This window comes from Nycticebus coucang, chromosome 6 (assembly GCF_027406575.1).
Source record: "Nycticebus coucang isolate mNycCou1 chromosome 6, mNycCou1.pri, whole genome shotgun sequence".
Lineage (NCBI taxonomy): Eukaryota > Metazoa > Chordata > Mammalia > Primates > Lorisidae > Nycticebus > Nycticebus coucang.
In genome coordinates, this window is record NC_069785.1 from 2700958 (window position 1) to 2723901 (window position 22944).

A 22944-nucleotide genomic window follows, 5' to 3' on the forward strand; every position below is an offset into this window, starting at 1 on the left:
AGTGCTAACCCCAACCGAATGCCTGGCCCATGGGAATGTGCCGGTTAGCTAGGACCCTAAGAGCCCCCATTAGATGCAGAGACAGGCACTCTACCCCCTTCCTACTTTGGAGGGAACAGGGTGGACCTAGAAGCTCAGTGACTGGGGTGAGGAGGACCAGCCAAGCGCCAGGAGGCCTGGGACGGCTAGCAGACAGTAACCCTCCCTCTTACAAGGCTGGACACTTGGGCCCCAGAGCTCCTTCACAGTTGATCCAGAGGAAGTGAGGCCTGAAGTGGGTAAAACAAGCCAGTGAGGGCCCACTGGACACCTGGTGGCCTCACTGGCAGGTGGGGCTGCAGCAGAGCCAGCCGGGCAGGGTGTAGGTGGGGCTGCTGAGTTCAAGGGCTAGGGTAGTGTGAGGGGACAGAGGTCCCACCGGAACATCTGGCCTTGCCCTGGACTTTATGACCCCCCGTCCTCTGGGACTGGGGGACCAAGGCAAGCATAGTCAGGAGGGAGGAGGGGGCCGCAGTTCACCTGAGGGCCAGATGACCTGTGGGCCTGGATGTCTCAGGGGGTACACACAACAGAACTGGGGGCAAGCATGGTCTGGGATCCCCAGCCCTCCCCTGCCAAGAACTGTCTCCTTCCCCGTTGCCTGGCACCCGGAATGTCCATTGTACCCGTAGCTTAGCAACAAGCCTCTGCTGTCCCACCATCCCCACCCCACGCCAGCATTCCTAGGCAGGGCTGCACCTCCGCAGGCCTAGGCCACATTCAGCGCCCTGGGAGACAGGCATCAGGGCACTGCTGACCACCATGTGCCAGCTCCTTGCTATGGTGGTGCTCTCTGAAAAGCCATAGATGGTCTCTGTTGAGAAACCTGGTCCTCTCTCTGCCTCACACCCCCTTATACAGACTCACCCTGGGCAAGTGCTATAGAAGTGGCAGGAAGCAGCTGGTGGCTGCCTAACGGTGGGGTATCAAGAGGCAGAGAGGTGGTCACTCGGCACATATGTTGGTCAGGACTCTTGGAGCCAGACACTGCCTGTAAATGAAACTGCAATAGGCTGGACATTTAACCTATTTTCTGGGACAAGGGAAACAGCCAGGCCTGCTGATGGCAACTAGGTGGGGTTTGAGCAAGCAGGGCATTGGGAAGGTCTGGAAGGCAGAGGTAAGGAGGTAGAAGGTCACCTGGTCCTGGAGAGGCCTGAAGGATGGCCTCAGGGCAAGAAGTGAGAATGGTCCCAGCCTGCTCCTGCCTCCAGGGCTAAGCCACTCCAGAGACCTGTCCTGTGCCCCAGCATACCTGCTCCTAGGTCTGTGGGTCCATACCAGGAGTAGTGTATGGACAGCACCAGCTGTCTCTGCTGGGGACAGAGCTATCCTATCTCTCTCACCTGCCTGCAGCGTGGGCCCACCCCAGACTCCAACACTGGGGAACCCAAGAGACATACCATGGTCTCCTGATGTGAGGGTACCCTGGGGACAGCAAGGCTAGGAGCAGTGGCCCCCAGGCCCAGGAAGTGCAAGGAGCTCTGAGTCCGTCCACTGCACAGCAGAGCTCAGGGCCCTTGGTGCATGTACAACAAATGAAGGGTTGATGAAGCCTGGGGCATCTGCCCTTTAAAAAAACACCTTTTTATTTTGGAAAATGTTAAGAAATGCATCAGCAGAGAGAATCAATCGTCCAGCAGGCCCCAGAGCCAGGGACTCTGAGGGCAGCCTCATCTCTGTCCCCTTCTCCCTCCTCCACATCCCCTTCCAGAGGCCATCCACACACCCAAAGGTGTTGTCATTCCTTAAACTCACAAACACCCACACAGGCTTCAAGTTTTCCTGTTGTCCCATTTTATAAAATAAAACATTCGGTTTGTGCAAATCAGAGCCCAAAGAGGTCCACACACAGTTCCCAAGGCTGCCTCCTGTTTATCAGGAGAGTCAGGGACACAAGAGAAGGATGTGGGGACTCTGAGGCAATCACCCAACCAAACCAAGTCGTTTAGTTGTCTAAACGACAACTTGGCTTCAGAAACAGCGGACCCATTGTGTGCAGGGAGCTCCCAGCACTGCTGCTGCCTTAGTAAAGGTGTTTTTCATTTTAAGAGGAAGGAACAGTTTGACAGATTCCAGGTTCTCCCAGCAGTGACTCTGAACTGAAGGGCTTGTTGAACATGGGTGGCCCTGCCCAAGTTCCTGACTCAGGTCTGGGGTGAGGCCAGGAATTTGCATTTCCACTGCGCTCCCAGGTGACACAGAGCAGCTGGTCCAGGGACTTTTTCAGAACCTCAGATTCATGGGCATTTCAAGAACATGCCTGTGGCTGAAGCTTAGGAAAGGTGTCACCCAGAACAGTAGTGCCTTGTGGGTCTGTAAACATTAAAGAACTGAAGACAGTGTGCCTGGCAGGCATGCTGGGACCTCCGCAAGTAGTACCTGCTACGCTGTCACAAGGATGGGCTTGGCACCCTAACACACCATCTGGTGGCAGCATGGACTCGGGCTGTGAAGGCCTCTGACATCACCCAGCTCTTCCATCCTCTCAAGGCTACTCTGGGAGGAGGAGGGCAAAACTCTGGGAAAAATGGGCAGGAAACAAGAGGAAGTTTGAGGTCTGAAGAGACATGGGTCCCCAGCGTCTTTGGTGAAGCAGGGTGGCTTACTCCTGAATGCCCCTTTATCTGCATTAAAAGGGAGAAGAACCCAGGAGGGGTTTGGAGGGGGTCAGAGGAGGGGACTCTGGGCAGTAGTATGTGGACCCTGACCCTCAGGAGAGGCAGGACAGGACTGGCCAGGGCTCTGGGGCAAGGCACAGCCCACTACCTCCATCTGACCCCACCTGCCTCCTCTCCTGCCTGGGGCAGGAGATTGGTGGGTTGTGGGAGTGGAGGGGAGAAGGGGGTGGGCAGGAAGGAGGAGGTGACCTGGCACAGAGGCCCGGAGCAGGGAGAACAAAGGAAGCAAGGAAGAGGGCAGCAGGAAGGCCCCTCCCCCACAGCCCCTCCACTTTGCTCCTTGTAAAAACCTGCACCAGCCAAAGGGACAGATGTCTGGGAGAAAGCTGATTATTGTCAAAGGCTGGAGGCTGTGACCGGAGTGCTGGGTGAGCGTGACCCAATTCCGAGCTATTCTCAGCCTGGTGGGAGTCAAGTTATTCTCCTGCTACCGCCACCACTTCCGAGGCAGCCTGACTTTGAAACGCCCTCGTCCCGGGCGCCAGGCTGGGCCACACAGGCTCTTCTGGGCTGAGACTCGACATGGTGGGGAGCATACTGGGTGGGCTTGGCCGGCAGGCCTCCACAGTCCCATTCCCCTGCTTGCCACCACCTCTTATGCAGAGACACCCCCTACCCTGCTGCCAGCCTGGCAGGCTCTGGGCCAATGGACCCCCAGCTCTAAGCTAGTCTCTGCCACCAACCCTCAGGTTAATCTAGCTCCAATGTCCAAGAAATGGGCCATGGAGACAGAAAGGGCCCCTCCCCCACCGTGGCCAGCAGCATAGGGGCTCAGTTCCTGCTCTCTTCGTCTCACCTGCCCTGTGTACCCCGATCTGTGTCCAGTTCCTAGGAGCCCTCCTAGCAGGCCTGGGCTGCCCTGGATAGGCCCTCAGCACCCAGGAAGGAGCCTGGCACACAGCAGATTTCATCAACTTCTGCTGAGTATAAGTGCCCCTTTCCCCCATGGCAGGGACAGTGAGCCCAACAGCCCCTGGGCAGTGAGGCACCAGGCCCTAGCCTTGCAAACAACACTCTCTGTGCCCACTGTTTCTGGGGTACCTTTCACCTGTGCTCACCTCACTGTCTTGGGCTGCCCCCTTCCTGGAAGGCTGCCCACCCTCCCATATTCCCATTCTGCACAAGCACCCCCTTTTTTTTTTTGCAGTTTTTTGGCCGGGGATGGGTTTGAACCCGCCACCTCCGGCACATGGGGCCGGTGCCCTACTCCTTTGAGCCACAGTTGCCGCCCTTTTCTTTTTTTTCCCTTTTTTTTTGAGGCAGAGTCTCACTATGTCACCCTGGTAGAGTGCTGTGGCAGCACAGCTCACAACAACCTCAAACTCTTGGGTTTAAGTGATTCTCTTGCCTCAGCCTGTCAAAGAAGCTGGGACTACAGGCACAGTCACACCTGGCTACTTTTGTTGTTTAGCTGGCCAAGGCTAGGTTTGAACCCACCAGCCCCGGTGCATGTCACCAGCACTGTAACCACTGCACTACAGGTGCTGAGCCAGCACACGCTCTTATTTTTTTGAGACAGAGTCTCATTTTGTCTCTCTTGACAGAATGCCATGGTGTCAAAGCTCACAGCAACCTCCAGCTCTTGGGTTTAGGCGATTCTCTTGCCTCAGCCTCCTGAGTAGCTGGGACTATAGGCACCCACCACAACACCTGGCTATTGTTTTTTTGTCATTGCAGTTTGGCTGGGGCCGGGTTTGAACCTGCCACCCTCAGTATATGGGACCGGCACCCTGCTCACTGAGCCACAGGCGCCAGCCACCCAGCACCCCCTGTCCTTAAGAGCTTTCCATAACCCATCAGAAACCCACCCCAGCCTTTGTGATCATTTTGGGGGACCATCTATGGCTGGGATCCCAGTAAGCCTCATTTCCCCAGGCCTCAGTTTCCCCACTTGTACCGTGGGCTGGGGACCCTGGCAGATGGCTGACAGGAGAGCTCCATGGAGACCAGGAGCAGAGCTCTCCTCATTCTTCTAAGGGGCATGTCCCCATAGCATGGTTCCCCTAATACACTCACCCAGAGACTGGCCCCAGGCACTCTTGGTTGGGGACAGGGGTCCTCAGGGGAGGTAAGGTTGAGGCCCAGGAGCAGCTCACAGGGACTCGGGAGGAGGCTTCCATGGGGGAAGTGGCTGGAGCCAGGCCCAGGGCTTTCCAGGGAGTCAGATGTGCCTTTGCCCAAGGAAAAGAGGGCCAGAGGTTAGTGACACTAAGTAGGAGTTTCCCGGTGAATTCCTGCCCCGTGATGAGCCTGTGCTGCTGACTCAAGGTGACCACCAGCAGCCTGATTGGTCACTGGCCACAGGCCCCAGCCCTGCTTCTCTGGGAGTCAGGCTCCCTACCTACAGAACTGGGGGACTGCCTGGCTTCCGCTACTACTCTGCTGTCGGGCTTCCAGATAGGAGCAGCACGAGAATACCCAGCACAGGCCACATGAGAGCAAATGATGGGTGTACAGGCTGCTTCTGCCTGGGTGTGGCACCAAGATGGTCAAGGAAAGCATGCTGAGGGACATTTGAGTGGGGTATTGAAGGACATGTAGAAGTTCACAGCTGGTTCATGGAATGGGTGAAGCTGAGCTGAGGCCAGAGGGCTATGCGGCAGGGGGTGGACCGCTAGCCTGGGAAAGACATGAGGGCCTGTGTGCGAGCAGTACAGCACAGGGCTGGGGCTAAAAGAATCCCAGATCAGGAGAATGGCCGGTCTTGTGTGCCAACTGAGGATGGACAGGAACCCTGGTCCCCACTGTTCCTCCAGTTTTTGAGTACAGATGATGGTAATGCACCAGGTCCACTGTCTGGGCTGCCAGCCTCCGCCCTATCTGGAAAATGGACACATCCAGGACTTGCAGTCTGTGTTCTGAAAATCACGGAAAGCTGTACTCCAAAGTACCTCCTGATCCTCACCTGTGAGACTCCCCCAAGGCCAGGCAGCTGAGGTTGGGCAAAGCAGGGCAGGCTTGGGGGGAGCCCAGCACCATGTGAGTGGTGGAGTGGCTGCCCAGTTTATGACCCTCCAGGAGCTCCTGGCACTGGGGCCACCCACTTTCATGTTGAGCCTGGCCTGGGGGCTAGGAGTAAGGGTAGGTCAGGCCAGGTCCGAAAAGAGAGGGACAAGGCCCCTGGAGCAGAGCTACAGTTGTAGGGACCCAGGAAGGCCTGGGGTCTGTGGAGGAAGGTCCAGTGTTCTTAAAAGCCAACTCTCACCCAAATGGCCCTTCCCAGAGCTGGATTGGAGTGGCCACATACCCCTTTGTCCACTGAGCTCCCAGGTCCTGGAGCCTAGGGCCCTACCAGCACCCTCCCTAGGTCAAGGAGAAGCAACAGCAGGGTATGGGGGGGGCAGAGCTGGGGAGGCTTCTCCACAGCCAGGGGACCGGTCAGCACATGGGAGCAGCATGTTTATTGTTGTCATACACACTGGCCTGGTGCCACACAGTGCCCAAGGTTCCTTCCCCAGCATAGGGGACACACTCAGGCCATCCATGCAGCAGTGGCAGCTGCACAGCTGTGCCACGGCCTGACTTAGGTGCTGGTCCTCCCATGATGCTGCTATTAACCACAGGGAGCCCAGGTGCAGAGCCACATGGCAGGAAAAGTGATGAGTGCCCCAGGGTCCTGGGAGGGGCAGGGCTACCCATGTAGGTCTGGGATGCCCAGGCTGGTCCAAACCCCAGCTCCAACACGGACTTGCTAGGTCACTTGAAGCAAATAACTGTCCTTCTCTGTTCCTCTGTGTGACATATGACCTCACTGATGACACATTAAGGGACCTGGCCCAATGGGGAATACACCCTGCCCCTCGGACAGGAGGGGACACATTAGGCCTAGGCAGTGCCTAATGCTGTGGAGTCAGCCTGGAGGCCAGAGAGCAGGGTCACCTTTCCTGGTCCCCCGCGGCACTGGGGAAGGCAGAGGGGTAGGGCAGGGCTCTCTAGTCAGCTCTATCTCAGCTTCTGGCCACGCCCAGGGAACACCAGTGTGGAGCTTTGGCCACGGAAGAGCCTGGGAGCAGCCACAGCAGTAGGGGCACAGACAGGGGGCCTCTGCCCCTCCTCCATCCCTTCCTGCTCAGGCCACTGGGGCAGGGGCTCAGATCCTGCCTCCTTGGTCCCCGACAGTCAGGAGAGCCTGTGGCAGTGCAGACTTCGTTTTGGCAACAAAGAACAGCTGGGGATCAGGCTGGGGGCTGGGCAGTGGTGGGGGTGAGGGGAACAGATGCCCCTCCACCACTCAGCAACCTGGGAGGCGCCCAAGCCCTGCCCTACAATCTGTTTCTGAACACAGGCCCAGCAAGCATCCGCTGACCATATAAGGTGGCCTCTAGCTTCCTTGCCTGGGGCCCACAGCTCTCCCAGCTCCCTGGTGCTCCCAGGTAGCAGCCACTAGCCTGGGGTCTTGGTGGCAAATGTCAGGTATCCGGTATGGCCCACAGCTTCCTTCATGGGCGTGCCACTGCGGAAGGGGCTGGCATCAGGGCCAGCAGGGGGGCCTGTGCTGGCTCCCAGGTCAGGCAGAGGCAAGCTGACGGTGCGCACATTGTAGACCTGAGGCAGCACCTCCAGGGTGCTCAGTTCTGTGAAGCCGCAGGCCACCAGCGCCTGGCATGTGCGCTGTACCTGCTCAATGCACGGTGAGAAGGAACAGAAGCGCCCACCTGCAGGGAGCAGGACACAAGGTCAGAGGGCAGAGGATGGCAGAGCCCCAGGTCCCCACTCAGCATCCCCAAACTCTGGCAATGGGGCTTGAGGCCAGCCTAAGTCATCGCACTGGACTCAAACCCTCAGGCCACAGAGCCATGCATAGGCCCGGTCCTTACCAGAGAGCCGCCTAGGGGCCTCCTGGACACAGGACCACATTTCACTCCAACCAGCTTGGCCCCAGGACGGAGCCCTCCCATGTTCTAGGCACTAGGCTGAACCCACACAGCTCTGATCTTACTCTGCCTACAGTGGGCACCACCATCCTGCCTTCCCTGAGGCTGTCGGGGGTCAGGGTGAGGGCAGGGCATCAGAGCAGCTCTGAGAATCCAGTAGCACAGGGCGGGCTGTGTAGGCCAGGGTGGGGGTGCTGCTGTCACAGGAAATTAGAGGCTGTCGCCAGCTCCCAGGAACAGGAGGCACCCACTCTGAGCAGAGCTTAATAGCCAAGCATGACAAGCCCTCCCACCAGGGCAGCCCACAGGCTTCACTTAGCCTGGCCCTGGGTGAATGAGTCCAGCCCAGGTCCCTCCCCTGCAGGGAGGGTGCAGGGAAGCCAAAGCAGGGGGGTGAATGTGGCCACGGCAAGCCTCAAATATCCCTGAGGCCTGTTCCCCTCAGCCATACCCTGAGACAGGGCTGTAGGGAGTTCTGGGTAGGGGAGGTGCCTGCCGTATGACACCAGCCCAAATAAGGCTCAGTGTCACCGCCAAAGCTGAACACACCACATACCTCCTTCCCAGGGGTCCCACAGCAGGCGAGCAACAGAAAATGCCAGACCCCACTCTGGGAGGCCAAGGTGGGTGAATTGCCTGAGCTCAAGAGTTTGAGACCAGCCTGAGCAAGACTGAGTCCCCGTCTCTAAAAAATAGGCAGGTGGTTGTGGTGGGCACCTATAGTCCCAGCTACTCAGGAAGCTAAGGCTAGAGGATCACTTGAGCCCAAGAGTTTGAGGTTGCTGTGAGCTATGACAATGGCACTCTACCAGGGACAAGAAAGTGAGACTCTGTCTCAAAAAAAAAAAAACAAAACAAAACACCAAAGGCTCGGCGCCTGCGGCTCAAACAACTAAGGTGCCAGCCACATACACCTGAGCTGGTGGGTTTGAATCCAGCCTGGCCCACCAAACAACAATGATGGCTGCAACCAAAAAATAGCCGGGCGTTGTGACGAGCGCCTGTAGTCCCAGCTACTTGGGAGGTGGAGGCAGGAGACTCGCTTGAGCCCGGGAGTTGGAGGTTGCTGTGAGCTATGATGCCACAGCACTCGACCCAGGGCGACAGCTTGAGGCTGTATCCAAAAAAAAAAAAAAAAAAAAGAAAAGAAAACGCCAGGCCCAGGATAAGTCAGGATCCTCTGGGCCCAGATCCAGCAGAGCCAGGAAAAGGGCCCAGAGGAGAATTTACAGGGACCTAACAAGGGGACAACAGATGGATGCAGATCCCCTGGAGCCACGGAGGAAGAGCCACTGCAGCAAGGAGGAGGCCGAGTGGGATTCTGCAGGGACTTAGGCCCTGAGCCCACCAGGGTCCCCAGACAGCTGGAACTCACAGGTATACAGAGGCAAAGCTGCAGGGGGTGTAGGTGTGGGGAGACTCCAGCAGCTGTCCCTCCCTCAGGCCAAGGCTACCTCAGCAGTCTAGGAGAGCCTAAGCCAGCAGTCAGGGATCCCCAGCGACTGCCTTGCTATCCAAGCCAGGCCTTGGCCCTCCCCAGGGCCTTCATCCTGCCTCCCACCTCGCACTGCAACTCTCAGCTGGGAGGAGCCCTCCCCACCAGCCTGCTTCTTCTCCAGAAAAGGAAAAACCCTGTGCCTCAGGAGCGCCTCCCTGGCTTGGGGCCCGACCTTCCATAGGCTGCTCCACCCCCACACCCAGCATCTTCCCTAAAAGGGGCTGGCTCCCTGGGCTGTGAGATGGGGGGGAGAGGGAGACTGCAGGAAACAGCTGGGGACAGCGGCTGCCCTTGCCCTCCAACCTCTGCCCTGGGCCTACTTTGCATTCTGCACTTGTGGGGGCACATTCCCCAGGGACCTCAGACCACTCCTGCCTTAGTTAGCAGGGACCAGGGCAGAGCCAGAAGCAGGCCAGGCCAGCCCCATCCCCCTAACCCAAACTCCCTAGCCAATTCAACCATTCCTCACCACAGGCCACAAAGGGGCCCTGGCCTGGCCTGGCCATTCTGCCGTGTAGTTAGGAAGCCTCAGAACCTCTCTGTAGCCAAGTCCCACACCCCCAGGGCTGGATCCTTCTGGAACCCCCACACACCTTCAACCTTGAGGGCATCCCAGGCATGGCCCACAGCCTCCCAAGGTGACGGGATGTCGAGGAAGACAGCATCTGCCTCACGGTTCACACCAAAGCCACTGCGGCACACATCCTGGGTATGCACGGTCACCCAGCGGCCCACTCGATGCTCCTGGAACTCCTCCCGAGCCTTCTCTGCCCGCTGCTGATGGAACTCTACTGTGTGCAGGTGGCCCGTGGGAGCAATGGTGCGGATGATGGCGTGGGACACAGAGCCACTGCCGGTGCCTACAGGATGAGACAGGCAGGCATCAGGCGGACTGCTCAGATGTCACAGCCACCCAGGAAGCAAACCCCTCCCTACCCTGGAGAGACCTGCAAAGGGCCTGGGAGGGCAGCTGACCCCCAGCCATATATAGGTATCAGTCCTTGGGCCACCTGTGGCCCTGGCTGTCTCAAGCCCTGGGCTGGGGAAGCTGAGGCTGCATCCAGGCTCCTGGGGAGGGGAGGACAGAAGCCACCTACCCAATCCCAGCCTGGTGCAGAAGGTAAAGGGGCTGAGGGGGAGCCCAGCTAGGGGCCTTACAGCAAGTCTTCCCCAAAGGGACAAAGAAGCTGGTTCTGTCCCATCCCTTACCCCATTGCCTCCCACAAAGTGCCTCCCCCGTGAGGCAGCCCACCCCCACCACATAAGACTGTACTCTGCCCCCACTTCGCAGGACCCTTCTCCATTTCTCACCTTAGTTTCGACTTCCTGTTCTACAAGACTCGGACCTGGGCCTATTGCCCCCACCCCACAGCTTCCAACGCCAGCTGCCTGACAACTGCCAATGCCACGTGCCTCCACCCCAGATTCTACCACAGCACCCACTGCACACTTGCCACCTCCCCCTCAACACTCAAACGGCGCTCAGCACCAACAAGCCTGAATCTGTACCCTTCTGGGGTGTGCCAGAGCCAGTTGAGGACACCCAGTGCTTGGCCAGACTCCACAGAGGCGCCTTCAACACCTCCATCTCACATCCTGCCGACCCTCCTCCCACGTGCCCACCACACCTGCTCAGCCCTTCTCTAGGGCTCTCGTGACAGCCACCACCGTGGTCACCTTTGATCTTGTCCCTTTACAGCCATGGCATTCTTTCTGGCCTTGGTCAGATGGCGACACTCCCCTTTGCACAACCTGGCCGTTCCCACTGAAGGAGAGTCAGACCTCTGGGAACCCTCTGAGGGCACCCTGTTTCCTCTCCCACCTGACGTCCTGTACCCTGCTCCCACCCACCACTCCAGCCCCGTGGCATGGCCCCACGTCAGGGCCTTTACACAGCTCTCCCTTGCTCTTGTTAGGCACTTTCTCCTTTCAACTCAAATCTCTTCTTCACAGTCCTGACTCCCTACTTGCAGAGACCCCACTCTGAGTCACCCTCAAACACGCAGCCAAGGCCCACAAGCTTCACTGCAGTCAGCACCACTGAGCTGGTCCTCTGGGCTTCCTGTCTGTGCTCTCCCCCAACAATGGGAACCTGGCACCTCAGAGGAGCCCAGGAGAGGAGTGGAGCCAGGGCCTGTGAGAGGCCAGCATGCTGGCCACAGGAAGCACAAGGAGCAGTGGCTGCTGGAGCTGGCTGAGTACCTCTCCACCGCCCACCCTCCAGGGACCTTGAGAAAGTCAACAGCAGCAGTGCTAGGACTCTTCATGACCCTGGCCCACAGCTCCCTAGCCCATGAAGAACACACCACCATCTCGGCTCACTTTGAGCTAGAACCCATCTTGACTTCAGTTGCACCCCCAGCATCTGTGTGTGTGTACGTGTGTGTGGCAGGGTAGTATCTACACCACACACCCATGGCTCAGCAACAATGGAGCTCACATTCATCGGTGGTAGGTGAGGATGTAGCCATGAATAAGAACGGGGCAGGCTCCCTGCCTACCATGAGCCCCTGGGAGTAGTCCTGAACTCCCTCCTGAAAGCGATACCTCTCTTTCCCTCCTCAGCAAGGCGACTAGGAACTAGCCATCAGCACCGTGGTCAGCACCAAGCAACACTCTAGCCCCAGACCACAAGGCAAGCAGGATGAGGCACCACCTCCTCCTTGGCTATCTGAGGCCAGTCCCCCACCACCTCTTTCTCAGATTACAGCCCCAACCACCTAACAGGCTCCCCTGCCTCCACCCTCACTCCCTGCAGTCAGCCCCCAAAAGGAAGCTGTGAAAACAGAAACTGAGTAGCCATGCTTGTCTGCAGGTAGGGCAGGCTGGGAGCTGCCTGGACGTCATTTTGACCTCCATCTTCATATTGATTTCTCAGTTAGAACTGAGGTGGCCCAAGGAACTCACCAGATTCGCAGACCACAGAGCCAGGACGAAGTTCCAACATCATCGTGAGAAGGGCAATGTCAGTGGAGTATAGGATCTGCGTGCGGTGTGGCAGGTTCAGCGTCCAGAGCTCAGGTGTGGGGTGCAACACGTACACCCAGCCACCACGGCCGCAAGTCACCTTGGAGCCAAAGGGGCGGCCGATGAGGTCAACTGAGTGCCGCAGTACACCGTGCCGGGTCTGGGTCTGTGCTCCACGCTGCACACGCACTGCCAACATTGCACCATGGCCCAGTGACAGGATAGCTGTGTCACCTTCCTTAATCAGCTCCTCATATGCCACGAAGCTCATGGTGCTGGTGTCTGGCAAGTGCCAGGGACCTGAGGAAGGGTATGTGTGTGCATGAGCAGTAGGCCAGGAGGCCAAGAGGTAGGATGTCAACCTGGGGTATGGAAAAAATGCTGTGTGGGGGCGGCGCCTGTGGCTCAGTCGGTAAGGTGCCGGCCCCATATACCGAGGGTGGCAGGTTCATACCCGCCCCGGCTGAACTGCAACCAAAAAATAGCTGGGCATTGTGGCAGGCGCCTGTAGTCCCAGCTACTCGAGAGGCTGAGGCAAGAGAATCGCTTAAGCCCAGGAGTTGGAGGTTGCTGTGAGTTGTGTGATGCCATGGCACTCTACTGAGGGCCATAAAGTGAGACTCTGTCTCTACACACACACACACACACACACACACACAAAAAGGCTGTGTGGCCCAAATCCTGAGCAGTGGGGGGTGTGGGGTGTGGGGTATGGCTAGCTCAGCCCCAGGCACTGTCTGACAGGGTGGCCCAATAGGCCTGCATTCAAGTCAGGGCTGACATTTGAAGCCTTTCTTGGTCTAGGACAAGAGACAGGGGCTATAAGGTGAAATCAGAGATGAAGACAGTGAGACTTGGCAATGGCGAAGGTCGGACCCAGGGATTCCCATAAAGAACCCGATCCGGAGCCTTGCCCCCATTCCTCAAATGTGAGACAAGAAAGCGGCCTTTGGGGGCTGTCCTTACCGACCTGTGAGGTCATCTCTACGCCAGGCTTCATCCGCAGAACCCTGTCCCCATAATCTCCCCCAAGCGCTATTCTGGGAGGAAGGGGGTGGGGTATGCAACAGTCAAGGGCTCCCCAAGGAAGGGCTGGGGACGCGGAGCAGGCGGTAAACAGCAACAGCCGCCCAGCCAGTGCAGAGGCAGGAAGAGCCCAGGCCAGGGTGGCAGAGGGATGGGGCGGCCACGCGAGGGAGGAGGGGCAGCGCAGGACCTGCCCAGGCAACCCGCACCCACGCACTGCCACCGCGGACCCCGCGTTGTCTCACCCGCGACGCTCCCAGGGCTCCACACGTGCCTCAGCGACCAGCAGCAGCAGCCACAGCACTTCCGGGCCCGCGCCCGCTGATGACGTCGCTCTGCCCGCAGCCCCGCAGCGCGCGGGATCCTGGGAACGCCCGCTGCCCTTCGCGTGCCTCCTGGAGGTCGTTCCCTGGTCGCCTTCTTCCCTGACCTGAGTCCCTGTGTGTGTACGTGCTCATTCCACGAGAGGTCGGGAGACAGAATAAGTCTTCCTGTCCCATCAGCCGCGACGGCCCTGGCTGAGGTTATTGCCATCCTTTTAGATTTTATCCAAACACACGATTAATAAAGGGCCGCCTTGGCGCCCGGGAATCCACAGGTGGCCGGCCCACGGCTAGATGCCCAGTCCTCTGCCAGGATACCGTGCTGTGGACATTTTGTCCTCGCAATGTGCTCTGGAAACACCCCTGCGCGGGCCCAGAATGAATGTCAGAAAATGGACTGACAAGTCGTCCCAAGGGGTTAGGGTCAGCCAGAGGCACAGGGGATGGTCACCTGGAAGGGTCTGCCTTCTCCAACAGGGGCACACTTTTCTGAGTGCAGAGCTGCTTCAAGGAGGGAAGTGGGGTCTTGTGTCCCCCTCCTGGGACCCAAGACACAGTGAGATATGGATAAGGACAAGCGAGGGGCCTGAGTTGGGGATTGGGGGAGGGCAGCTACAGGACAGGGTAGAAAAGGGAAGTGGAAACTGTGTTACCAGAATTTTTTTCTTCAGTAGGTTCTTTGTTTGCAGGATTGGGGGATTCAAAGAATGAACCCAGGGACCATAGATCAGTGATAAGGTAGAATTTTATTAGACAGAAAGGAATACAGAAGGAGTAATAAAGCACCATAGCTTCTGGCAAAGGAAAAGACCCAAGCTGGAGTGTGAGTGCGTAGGACAGAGGACCTGGATTGTCTTTCTCTAGTCCTTAGCTCCCAGGATTGGGCCTGTCCTGTTTGTCTTGGGGGCGGGTAGGGAATAGAGAATCTCCCATCTTAGGGTTCAGCCAGGTCTTGGTGGGGGTCTAAACTCAGGCCACACTCCCCAGACCCCAGGTAACTACAGCCTGGTAAATAGGGGCATCCAGGCCCCTGGAGAGAGGGGCTAGCTCTTCCTCCTTCAGGGCCAGGCTAGACCAAGGTGTCTGTGGCCCTTGTCATGGGTCCCTCTAGGTCCATCATGGAAACACTGGTGCCTGAACTCAGTCCATGACCCTACCCTGGGGCTGAGAGACCTGGGGACAGAGGGTAAGAGATGAGAGGTCTTTGGTGGCATCTGTGGGCTCACTGCCCTGCGGGGCCATTGCTCTGGCCACCATCTGCCTATACAGCTGCATCATGGCCTCCCTGCCTTCTGCTCTTAACACTGAGACAACCTAGCCCCACCCATGGCTCCCATCCTCTGTTCCAACTATGGGCTTCACTGCCTGGATGATGCACCCACCTGAATCACTCCTAATTGCTTTCCTGGGCGATTTCAATTTTCCACTTCTTCTTGGAGGTTCCTCTTCCCCAGCCTCTCTGCCTCAGTGTGGAAACAGGATCAGATGTTTACTAAAAGCCTAAATTAAGACTTAGGGACTTGGTGGTTTCCCTTGGTTCCGACTTCCCACTTAGCTCCCTGTCCATCACTGGCTAGCCAGCTCCTCCAGTGCCCTCTCCTCCAGACAGCCTTCCCAGCCCTGCCCATTTGCTTTCCTGAATCTGCCCCAGCCCTCAGCTTGAGTCCTCAAGCAGTACTAGCCTCCCCCAGGCCTCAGCTGATTACCCAGTATAGGCCCCTTCCCAGGGCAGTTTGTTTGTTGAGACTTCCCTAACGAGAACTGCTGTCAAGCTAAATGTCATCTCATTGACTCTTCCCACAAACCTATGAAGGAGGGACCATTTTACATATGTGGAAACTGAGACTCAGAAAGCTTAAAGAACTTGCCTAAGATTACACAGCTGATGAGGTCAAAGTGGGGTTGTGATTTAAAGCCGGTAAACCTGGCTTTGGAGAAGCAATGGCCAATTTGAAGAAAGAGGAGAACAGGCAGAAAGGAGGCCCTGGGGGAAAGGAAGAAGCTAAGGATGCCCACTGCAGGGACTGAGTGACTGAGGTCCCCTCTTCTGTGGCTGGCACAGCCTCCTACCCCACTGTGCTCTGTGACCCCCAAGGCAGGCCCTGTTTCTTTTCCTGACACCAGCTCACTTCCCCTTTGAGTTCTGCAGAGCTCAGGATCAAGGGTACCAGGAGGAAGCAATGTTGCCCCAGTCACACTCTGGGCACAGACTCTGCAAGGCTCCTGGTGCCCTGGCTGGAGCCTGGCCCTGCCCTCCCACCTCACCCACTTCTACCCATGCAGCCTGTTTCTGTGCCTCTTCTCAAGGCTCTGTGTATAAAAGGCCTGGCCTGATGGTTACTATGTAACCAGGTGTGATTTCTGAGAAACCTGGACCATAAACTGGCTCCATAATGTCACCCTGCTTCTTGCCCAGACACTGCCAAACTGGGTCCTGAAGGACCTGGGGAAAGGGGAGAGTCCACAGAGCTAGGTCAGCCAGAGGTAGTGCTCCCCAGAGGGAGGCTGGCACCCTCCAGGCCCTTTCCCCCCGCTTCCCTGCTCTGGGGTCTACCAGGCACCCTAGCAGCCCCTGGCTGGTAGGAACCTCAGCTGACATCGGGGTGTAGAGGTCTTGGAGGGTCCTTTCTTGTTGCCCACTGCTGCTGCCCTCGTCCCGATTGTAGCTGTCTGACCATCCTCCACTGCCAGTCAGTGTCTCAAGGGCAGCCCTGGTCAGCCTAGCACAGGGCGGGGTGCTCTGGGACCATGGAGAGGTTGGTGGCCCTGTGACCAAACACCTCTTTCTTTTTTTTGGCAGGGGCTGGGTTTGAACCCGCCACCTCCGGCATATGGGACCGGCGCCCTACTCCTTGAGCCACAGGCGCCGCCCCCAAACACCTCTTTCTCCAGCTTCTGATCTTCCTTTGCTCATCTGCCAAGTGGGTATAGAAATACCCTCTTGGAAGACTGAGGATCGCTGTGGCCCCAGGCAGTAGCCTCCCCCCATCCTGGAACCTTGGCAGGTGCTCACTGCAGGCATTCCTGCAGCCCTGCCCTCAGAACCTCACCTTGCCTGTGGAGGGAGCAGGGAGGGGGGTGCTTTCCCTTAGGGGAACCTTGGGAAGCAGGTCAGGCCTCAGCTGGGAGGCTGGAGGAGGAGAGAGGTGTCTTTTGAGAAGGTTTGTGGCTGAAGACAAAAAGGAAGCTCTGCATGCCACCCCACCCCCAGTCTGGAAGCCAAGTCTGCCTCCAGGGACAGCAGCTCCCCTTTCTAGAAATGGAAACTTGAGCCCTTCAGGCTTTTGGGATAGAGGGTGGGGTGGGCAGCTGCAGATATTTCTAAAATTGGGGGAAGGGGCTGTAGGGGGCATAAAGTCCAGGAATTCCAGGCTTATGGAACACTTGCTGTCTCAACAGCCCACAGGGCCATTTGCCTTTTTTTTTTTTTTTTTTGCAGTTTTTGGCTGGGGCTGGGTTTGAACCTGCTACCCTGCCACGTCTGGCATATGGGGCGTCCTACTCCTTTGAGCCACAGGCACCACCTTTTTTTTTTTTTTTTTGCAGTTTTTGGTAGGGGCTGGGTTTGGGCCCCTACTCCTTTGAGCCATAGGTGCCGCCCCCATTTGCCTTTTTATATTGGTTTGTTTAATGATCAAAAAAAATGGAGGCCAGGCCAAGGTGGTGCACGCCTGTAATCCCAGCACTCTGGGAGGCTGAGACTGGCAGATTGCTTGCTCAGCCTGAGCAAGAGCAAGACCCGGTCTCTAAAAATAGCTGGATGTTATGGCGGGTGCCTGTAGTCCCAACTACTCAAGAGGTTGAGGCAAGAGAATCACCAAGAGTGCTGTGAGTTATGACACTGTACATCAGGGGGACTGAGTGAGACTGTCTCAAAAGAAAAAAAAAGTCTCAAAGCAAGCCAAGATGAGGGGGAGGGAAGAGGCAAGAGTCCCCTCTGCAGTAACCATAGGCACTCTGTATCCTTGAAGTTCACACAGGCAGAGCAAAGGGGTTTCCTGTCCTTTGAGTCTCAACTCCAGCGCCCTCTCCTCAGATGTACCTGTGTGGATCCCTTAAATCCCCTGCCCAGTTCCCAGCCGCACTTCCTTCCTTCTTTTTTCTTTCTTTCTTTTTCTTTAGAGACAAGAGTCTCACTTGGTCGCCCTTGGCAGAGTGCTGTGGTGTCACAACTCACAGCAACCTCCAGCTCCTGGGCTCAGGAGATTCTCTTGCCTCAGCCTCCCAAGTAGCTGGGACTACAGGCGCCTGCCACAATGCCCGACTTTTTTTGTTGCAGTTTTGGCTGGGGCCAGGTTTGAACCCATCACCCTCGGTATATGGGGATGGCACCCTACTCCCTGAGCCACAGCACCGTACTCTTTTTTTTTTGAGACAGTCTCAAGCTGTCACACGGGGTAGAGTGCCGTAGCATGGCGACATCATAGCTCAGGACAGCCTCTAATTCTTTGGCTTAAGCGATCCTTTTGCCTCAGTTTTTTTGTATTTTTGGTAGAGACTGGGGTCTCACTCTGGCTCAGGCTGGTCTCAAACCTGTGAGCTCAAGCAATCCACCTGCCTTGGCCTTCCAAGGTGCTGGGATTATGGGCGTGAGCCACCGTGCCTGGCTGGCACTTACTTCCTAATGCTATGGGGTTGCTAGGCTGCTTGCTCCTGATGGGGCACAGTGCACCCTGCTGCCTGCTATACCCCTAGGCAGGTACTTGCCACTGGAGGCTTTTTGTCAAATACACAGAAGAGTTCCCCTTTCCTTGCTTTATTCATGGAGAAACATGTGAGTGGTCACTGATGGCCACTAACCACACAGCACTACTCATTTTTTTTTTTTTTTGGTATAAGGCGAAGCAAAAATATGGAATGCTTCACAAATTTGCGTGTCCTCCTTGTGCAGGGGCCATGCTAATCTTCTCTGTATTGTTCCAATTTTAGTATATGTGCTGCCGAAGCTAGCACCACTACTCTCGCTTTTTTGTTAAATGTATTTTTATTTTGTAGAGATGGGATCTTGCCCAGGCTGGTCTTGAACTCTTGGGTTCAAGTGACACTCTCTTTCCAGGCACCTCCCTCTTTTTAACAGCTACATAATATTCCACAGTAGGGAGATGCCTACTACCCTGGGCCGGTGCTCCAGTGACAAGCATAGGGTCTTATTCAGATTTGTTTTTAGCCCGACACGTCTCTTGGTCTATCTGCAGAGAGAACTGAGACTCCTTTCTACAGACTGAATTCCTAGAAGTGGTGTGCTGGGTTATGGAGTTGGAACATTTTTAATTTTTTTTTTTTTTGGTGGTTTTTTGGCGGGGGCTGGGTTTGAACCCACCACCTCTGGCATATGGGACCAGCGCCCTACTCCTTGAGCCACAGGCGCTGCCCGGAACATTTTTAATTTTAACAGATGCTGCCAAGTCCATCCTTTCTACACAGGATGTAGGGGTTGGCAGGTCCCTCTCTCCACACCAGAAGTGGCTGGTGTCAATCTTTTACAATTTTTGCCAACCAGGGTAGGGAAGGTATAGTCATTGTTATCTTAATTTGCATGATTCTGATTATTAGTAAGGTGAGCTTATAAACCTCACATGTGCTATTGATTATTAGTGTTTCTTTCCATCTCTCCTCCTGTTTCTGGAGACTGCCTTTGGGGGTGGATGGTACTAACCTGTCCCCGGAGAAGAGGGTCCAGGGTTGGTGTCTGGAAACTGAGACTGCGCACTTACCAGCGGCCTCTCAGAGTCAGAGTGTTCCTGTGTCTACCAAAAGAGGCTGGGCCCCAGGGTCTCCAGTTCGGCTTGGATACCCTGGAGCCCGGAGAGTCGCCCAAGGTCAGGGTATCCCGGGTGCCGCCAGGCTGGGCCACAGCCAGACTGCGCCTCCCGCGCGCCTTCCCTCTGCACCAAGATCGCCCAGGAGGTGCCCGCGGGCACCTTGAGGAAGGTCAGCCGCTCTTGTCCAGCTTGGACCGGCCGGGTGGGCTGTGGCAGTACCTGCTGCGGAAGCCCCAGGCGCTGTCTCCCGGCTCCTAGACGCCACCCTGGGGACTGGCGCGACTCGTGAATGCAGGAGCCAGGTGCTGACGAACCAGAGTCCTCAAATGCCTGCAGGCTCTTTGGCCTCAGTTTCCCCGCCCGCAGGCCGTGTGTGTGAGGAGGATCCGGATATCCGAGGACCTGGAGTTTTGGCTTCGGGGTCTTGGGCGGGCGCCAGGAGGGTGCCCAGAGTCCCAGCTAGGGGATGGCTCGAGTGGGCGGCCGGTGGGTTTCTGGGGGCTGCCGGCGGCGGACAAAGCGGCGGTACCACCCTGCAGCGCCGCCCAATGGAATGAATGGGCTATAAATATCGACCAATGGGCGGCCCGCACTGCGCCCCTTAAGAGCCGCGGGAGCGCGGAGCAGCGGCTGTCCGCCTGCGCCGCGCCCGGAGTTGTGCACCAGCGGAGTGCCCCTGCCCTCGCTCGGCTGCCCGGTGAGTGGGCTCGGGGCTCGGGGGTCCGGGGAATGCTGGGCAGAGGTCATTGCACGCGGACGGGCCGCAGGGACCGCGGCCACACGCGCTTGGGTCGCGTCATCTGGAGCGCGCGCCGGACCGGTCGGGGGTCCTGGGTGGTGCAGACGTCCCCGGCGCGCGCTGCGGCCCCCGCTGACCTTGCCACGTCCCCGGGGCGCCGGGGCCGGGGTCCATTCGCAGGCCCGGCGAGGCCCGCGGCGCTGGTCCCCGCTGACCCCGCGTCTCCCGGCAGCCCGCCGCCGCCATGCCCTTCTCCAACAGCCACAACGCGCTCAAGCTGCGCTTCCCGGCGGAGGACGAGTTCCCCGACCTCAGCGGCCACAACAACCACATGGCCAAGGTGCTGACCCCCGAGCTGTACTGCGAGCTGCGCGCCAAGAGCACGCCGAGCGGCTTCACGGTGGACGACGTCATCCAGACCGGCGTGGACAACCCAGGTGCGCGCCCCGCTGCCCGGCCGGCCCTTCCCACGCGCCGCGGGGGCCGCCGCGGGCCTGCGGTGACGTCACTGTCCCCGTCCCGCGCCGCCCCCCCCAGGCCACCCGTTCATCATGACCGTGGGCTGCGTGGCGGGTGACGAGGAGTCGTACGACGTGTTCAAGGATCTCTTCGACCCCATCATCGAGGATCGGCACGGAGGCTACAAGCCGGGCGACGAGCACAAGACCGACCTCAACCCCGGCAACCTGCAGGTGCGGGGCGGCCGGGCGGGCGGGCGGGCGGGCGGGCCGGGCCTGGCGCTCACTCCCCCGCGCCCCTAGGGCGGCGACGACCTGGACCCCAACTACGTGCTGAGCTCGCGGGTGCGCACCGGCCGCAGCATTCGCGGCTTCTGCCTCCCCCCGCACTGCAGCCGCGGGGAGCGCCGCGCCATCGAGAAGCTGGCGGTGGAAGGTAGGTCGAAGGCCGCCGCTCGGCCGGTCCCCGCCGGCCTTGTTTATCGGTCATCCGAGCCGCCACGGCCGCGCTCTTACCCGCGTGCACCCGGTTCGGTTTCCCGAAGGGACCGCGGCCCAGCTCCGCGCCCACTGCGGCCCGGGGGCCGGGGAGGGCGGGGTCCGGCCCGGGGTCAGCGCCTGGGCCAGACTTACCCAAAGCTAGACGGCCGGGGCTCTGACATCCCCCAGGGGCGGGCCGAGCCTCGGAGCCCGCCCCGACGTCTGAGCGCGGCCCCCACCCCCACCCCCGCAGCCCTGTCCAGCCTGGACGGCGACCTGGCCGGCAGGTACTACGCGCTCAAGAGCATGACCGAGGCGGAGCAGCAGCAACTCATCGATGACCACTTCCTTTTTGACAAGCCGGTGTCTCCCCTGCTACTGGCCTCGGGCATGGCCCGCGACTGGCCCGACGCCCGCGGCATCTGGTGTGTGGCCCCCCACTTCCCTTCCTCGCCGGGGTGGGGCCGCCCGTCTAGTCCCGGAGAAAGAGGCAGGGGTCTGGCTCCGGGTCTGGGGCCGCCAGGTCCTATGCAGGTGACGCAGGTGACCTTGGCGGAGCTGGTGCGGTAAGAGCTCAGTGGAGGCCTCAAGCTCCTGAGACCTCAGAGGTGGGGACGGTCCCACTGGGTCTCTCCTTCACTCCCTCTTGGGAGCTGGAGCTTCTTGTTTTTTCTCTTTCTCATCCTGTCCCCTGCTGGGAGCCTGCCAGAAACTGGGTGACGCAGGCGTTTCCCCAAGGGGAGTCAGGGCAGTCTTACCGCCCAAGTCTTACCCGGGAGCCCCAGCCCCTAACCCCATAGGTGGTGCTCTGGCCCCACTCGCGCCCCAGGCCCCGCTGCAGCTTAGGGTCTGGGCCCTTCCTATCCTCTGTGAAGTGGCCTCATCTTCCTGCCTCCTGCAGGTGCTGCTGGGGCTGGGGTCTTGGCAGCAGCCTGCGCTCTCAGTGACAGGTGTAACTAGCACTTCAGGGACCTGTGAGGCTCCTTGAGTCTGGGGTTCCCTAGAGTATTTTCTGGATGTGCCCAGACCACACAGTCTGGGAGGAGCCTCGGCTTGATTGTGCCCTTCCCCCAGGCACAATGACAATAAGACCTTCCTGGTGTGGATCAACGAGGAGGACCACCTGCGGGTCATCTCCATGCAGAAGGGGGGCAACATGAAGGAGGTGTTCACCCGCTTCTGCAACGGCCTTACCCAGGTCAGGCCTGGCTGCTCCTGCCTTGGGGTCCGACCTTGGAGCCCAGGCAGGGATGTGGGTACCCCGTCAGTCACCCTGGGGAGCCCTGGCCTCTCAGTTTACCCTTCCTAGCTGGTCCCTTGCAGGAATCAGGCAGGCTTTCCCTATCACCCCTCTTCTCTACCTCCAGATTGAAACTCTCTTCAAGTCCAAGAACTATGAATTCATGTGGAACCCTCACCTGGGCTACATCCTCACCTGCCCATCCAACCTGGGGACGGGGCTGAGGGCAGGTGTGCACATCAAGCTTCCCCACTTGGGCAAGCATGAGAAGTTCCCAGAGGTTCTGAAGCGGCTGCGGCTTCAGAAGCGAGGCACAGGTGAGTGGTCCCCTCCCCCAGGATCAGCCTTGTTCTCTCCCTCTGGCCCTGATGACCGCTGGCTATCTCCCCAGGTGGTGTGGACACGGCTGCTGTGGGTGGAGTCTTTGACGTCTCCAACGCAGACCGCCTGGGCTTCTCGGAGGTGGAGCTGGTACAGATGGTGGTAGACGGTGTGCAGCTGCTTATTGAGATGGAACAGCGGCTGGAGCAGGGCCAGGCCATCGACGACCTCATGCCTGCCCAGAAGTGAAGCCTGGCCTGCCCACCGCCAGCCCCGCTGCTTCCTAACTTATTGCCTGGGCAGTGCCCGCCACACCTCCCAATTTCGCCGCCTGGCTAGTTCTTAGCCTCGCTGTAGAGACTTCTGTCGCTCTTGGTAGAGTTTATTTTTTTGATGGCTAAGACACTGCTGATGCCGAAATAAACTAGGGTTTGGCCTGCCCTGTGTCTGAGTGATGCCTCCTCTCCCCAGGGGTGGGCTGGCAGGGCCAGCAGCCAGGCCATGGGGGATCTCAGTCTTGGGTTGGCCCATCCTGC

General features: G+C 58.4%; 2 protein-coding genes and 1 non-coding gene across 4 annotated transcripts; 1 reads left to right on the forward strand and 2 right to left on the reverse strand.

Annotated features, from left to right (window-relative positions):
• Window positions 1-1609: 1609 nt before the first annotated feature.
• Window positions 1610-13478, reverse strand: TRMT61A (tRNA methyltransferase 61A). Of its 2 annotated transcripts, none has more exons than XM_053593059.1 (4): window positions 13331-13478; window positions 12000-12359; window positions 9686-9952; window positions 1610-7375 (listed from the first exon to the last, which is right to left on the reverse strand). In XM_053593059.1, exons 2-4 carry the CDS (start codon window positions 12328-12330, stop codon window positions 7104-7106), a joined length of 870 nt encoding a protein of 289 aa, XP_053449034.1. In that variant the 5' UTR covers window positions 12331-12359; window positions 13331-13478; the 3' UTR covers window positions 1610-7103. The 2 variants fall into 2 exon arrangements, with proteins under 2 accessions (XP_053449034.1, XP_053449035.1); XM_053593060.1 differs by lacking the exon at window positions 13331-13478 and adding an exon at window positions 13030-13320.
• A 4776-nt stretch (window positions 13479-18254) lies between these two features.
• Window positions 18255-18361, reverse strand: LOC128589324 (U6 spliceosomal RNA). Its single transcript, XR_008380919.1, has one exon. It is a non-coding gene; the product is annotated as a U6 spliceosomal RNA (small nuclear RNA).
• A 1163-nt stretch (window positions 18362-19524) lies between these two features.
• Window positions 19525-22849, forward strand: CKB (creatine kinase B). The gene is made up of 8 exons (XM_053593056.1): window positions 19525-19867; window positions 20142-20346; window positions 20447-20601; window positions 20671-20803; window positions 21101-21272; window positions 21922-22045; window positions 22215-22404; window positions 22479-22849. Exons 2-8 carry the CDS (start codon window positions 20154-20156, stop codon window positions 22655-22657), a joined length of 1146 nt encoding a protein of 381 aa, XP_053449031.1. The 5' UTR covers window positions 19525-19867; window positions 20142-20153; the 3' UTR covers window positions 22658-22849.
• Window positions 22850-22944: the final 95 nt, after the last annotated feature.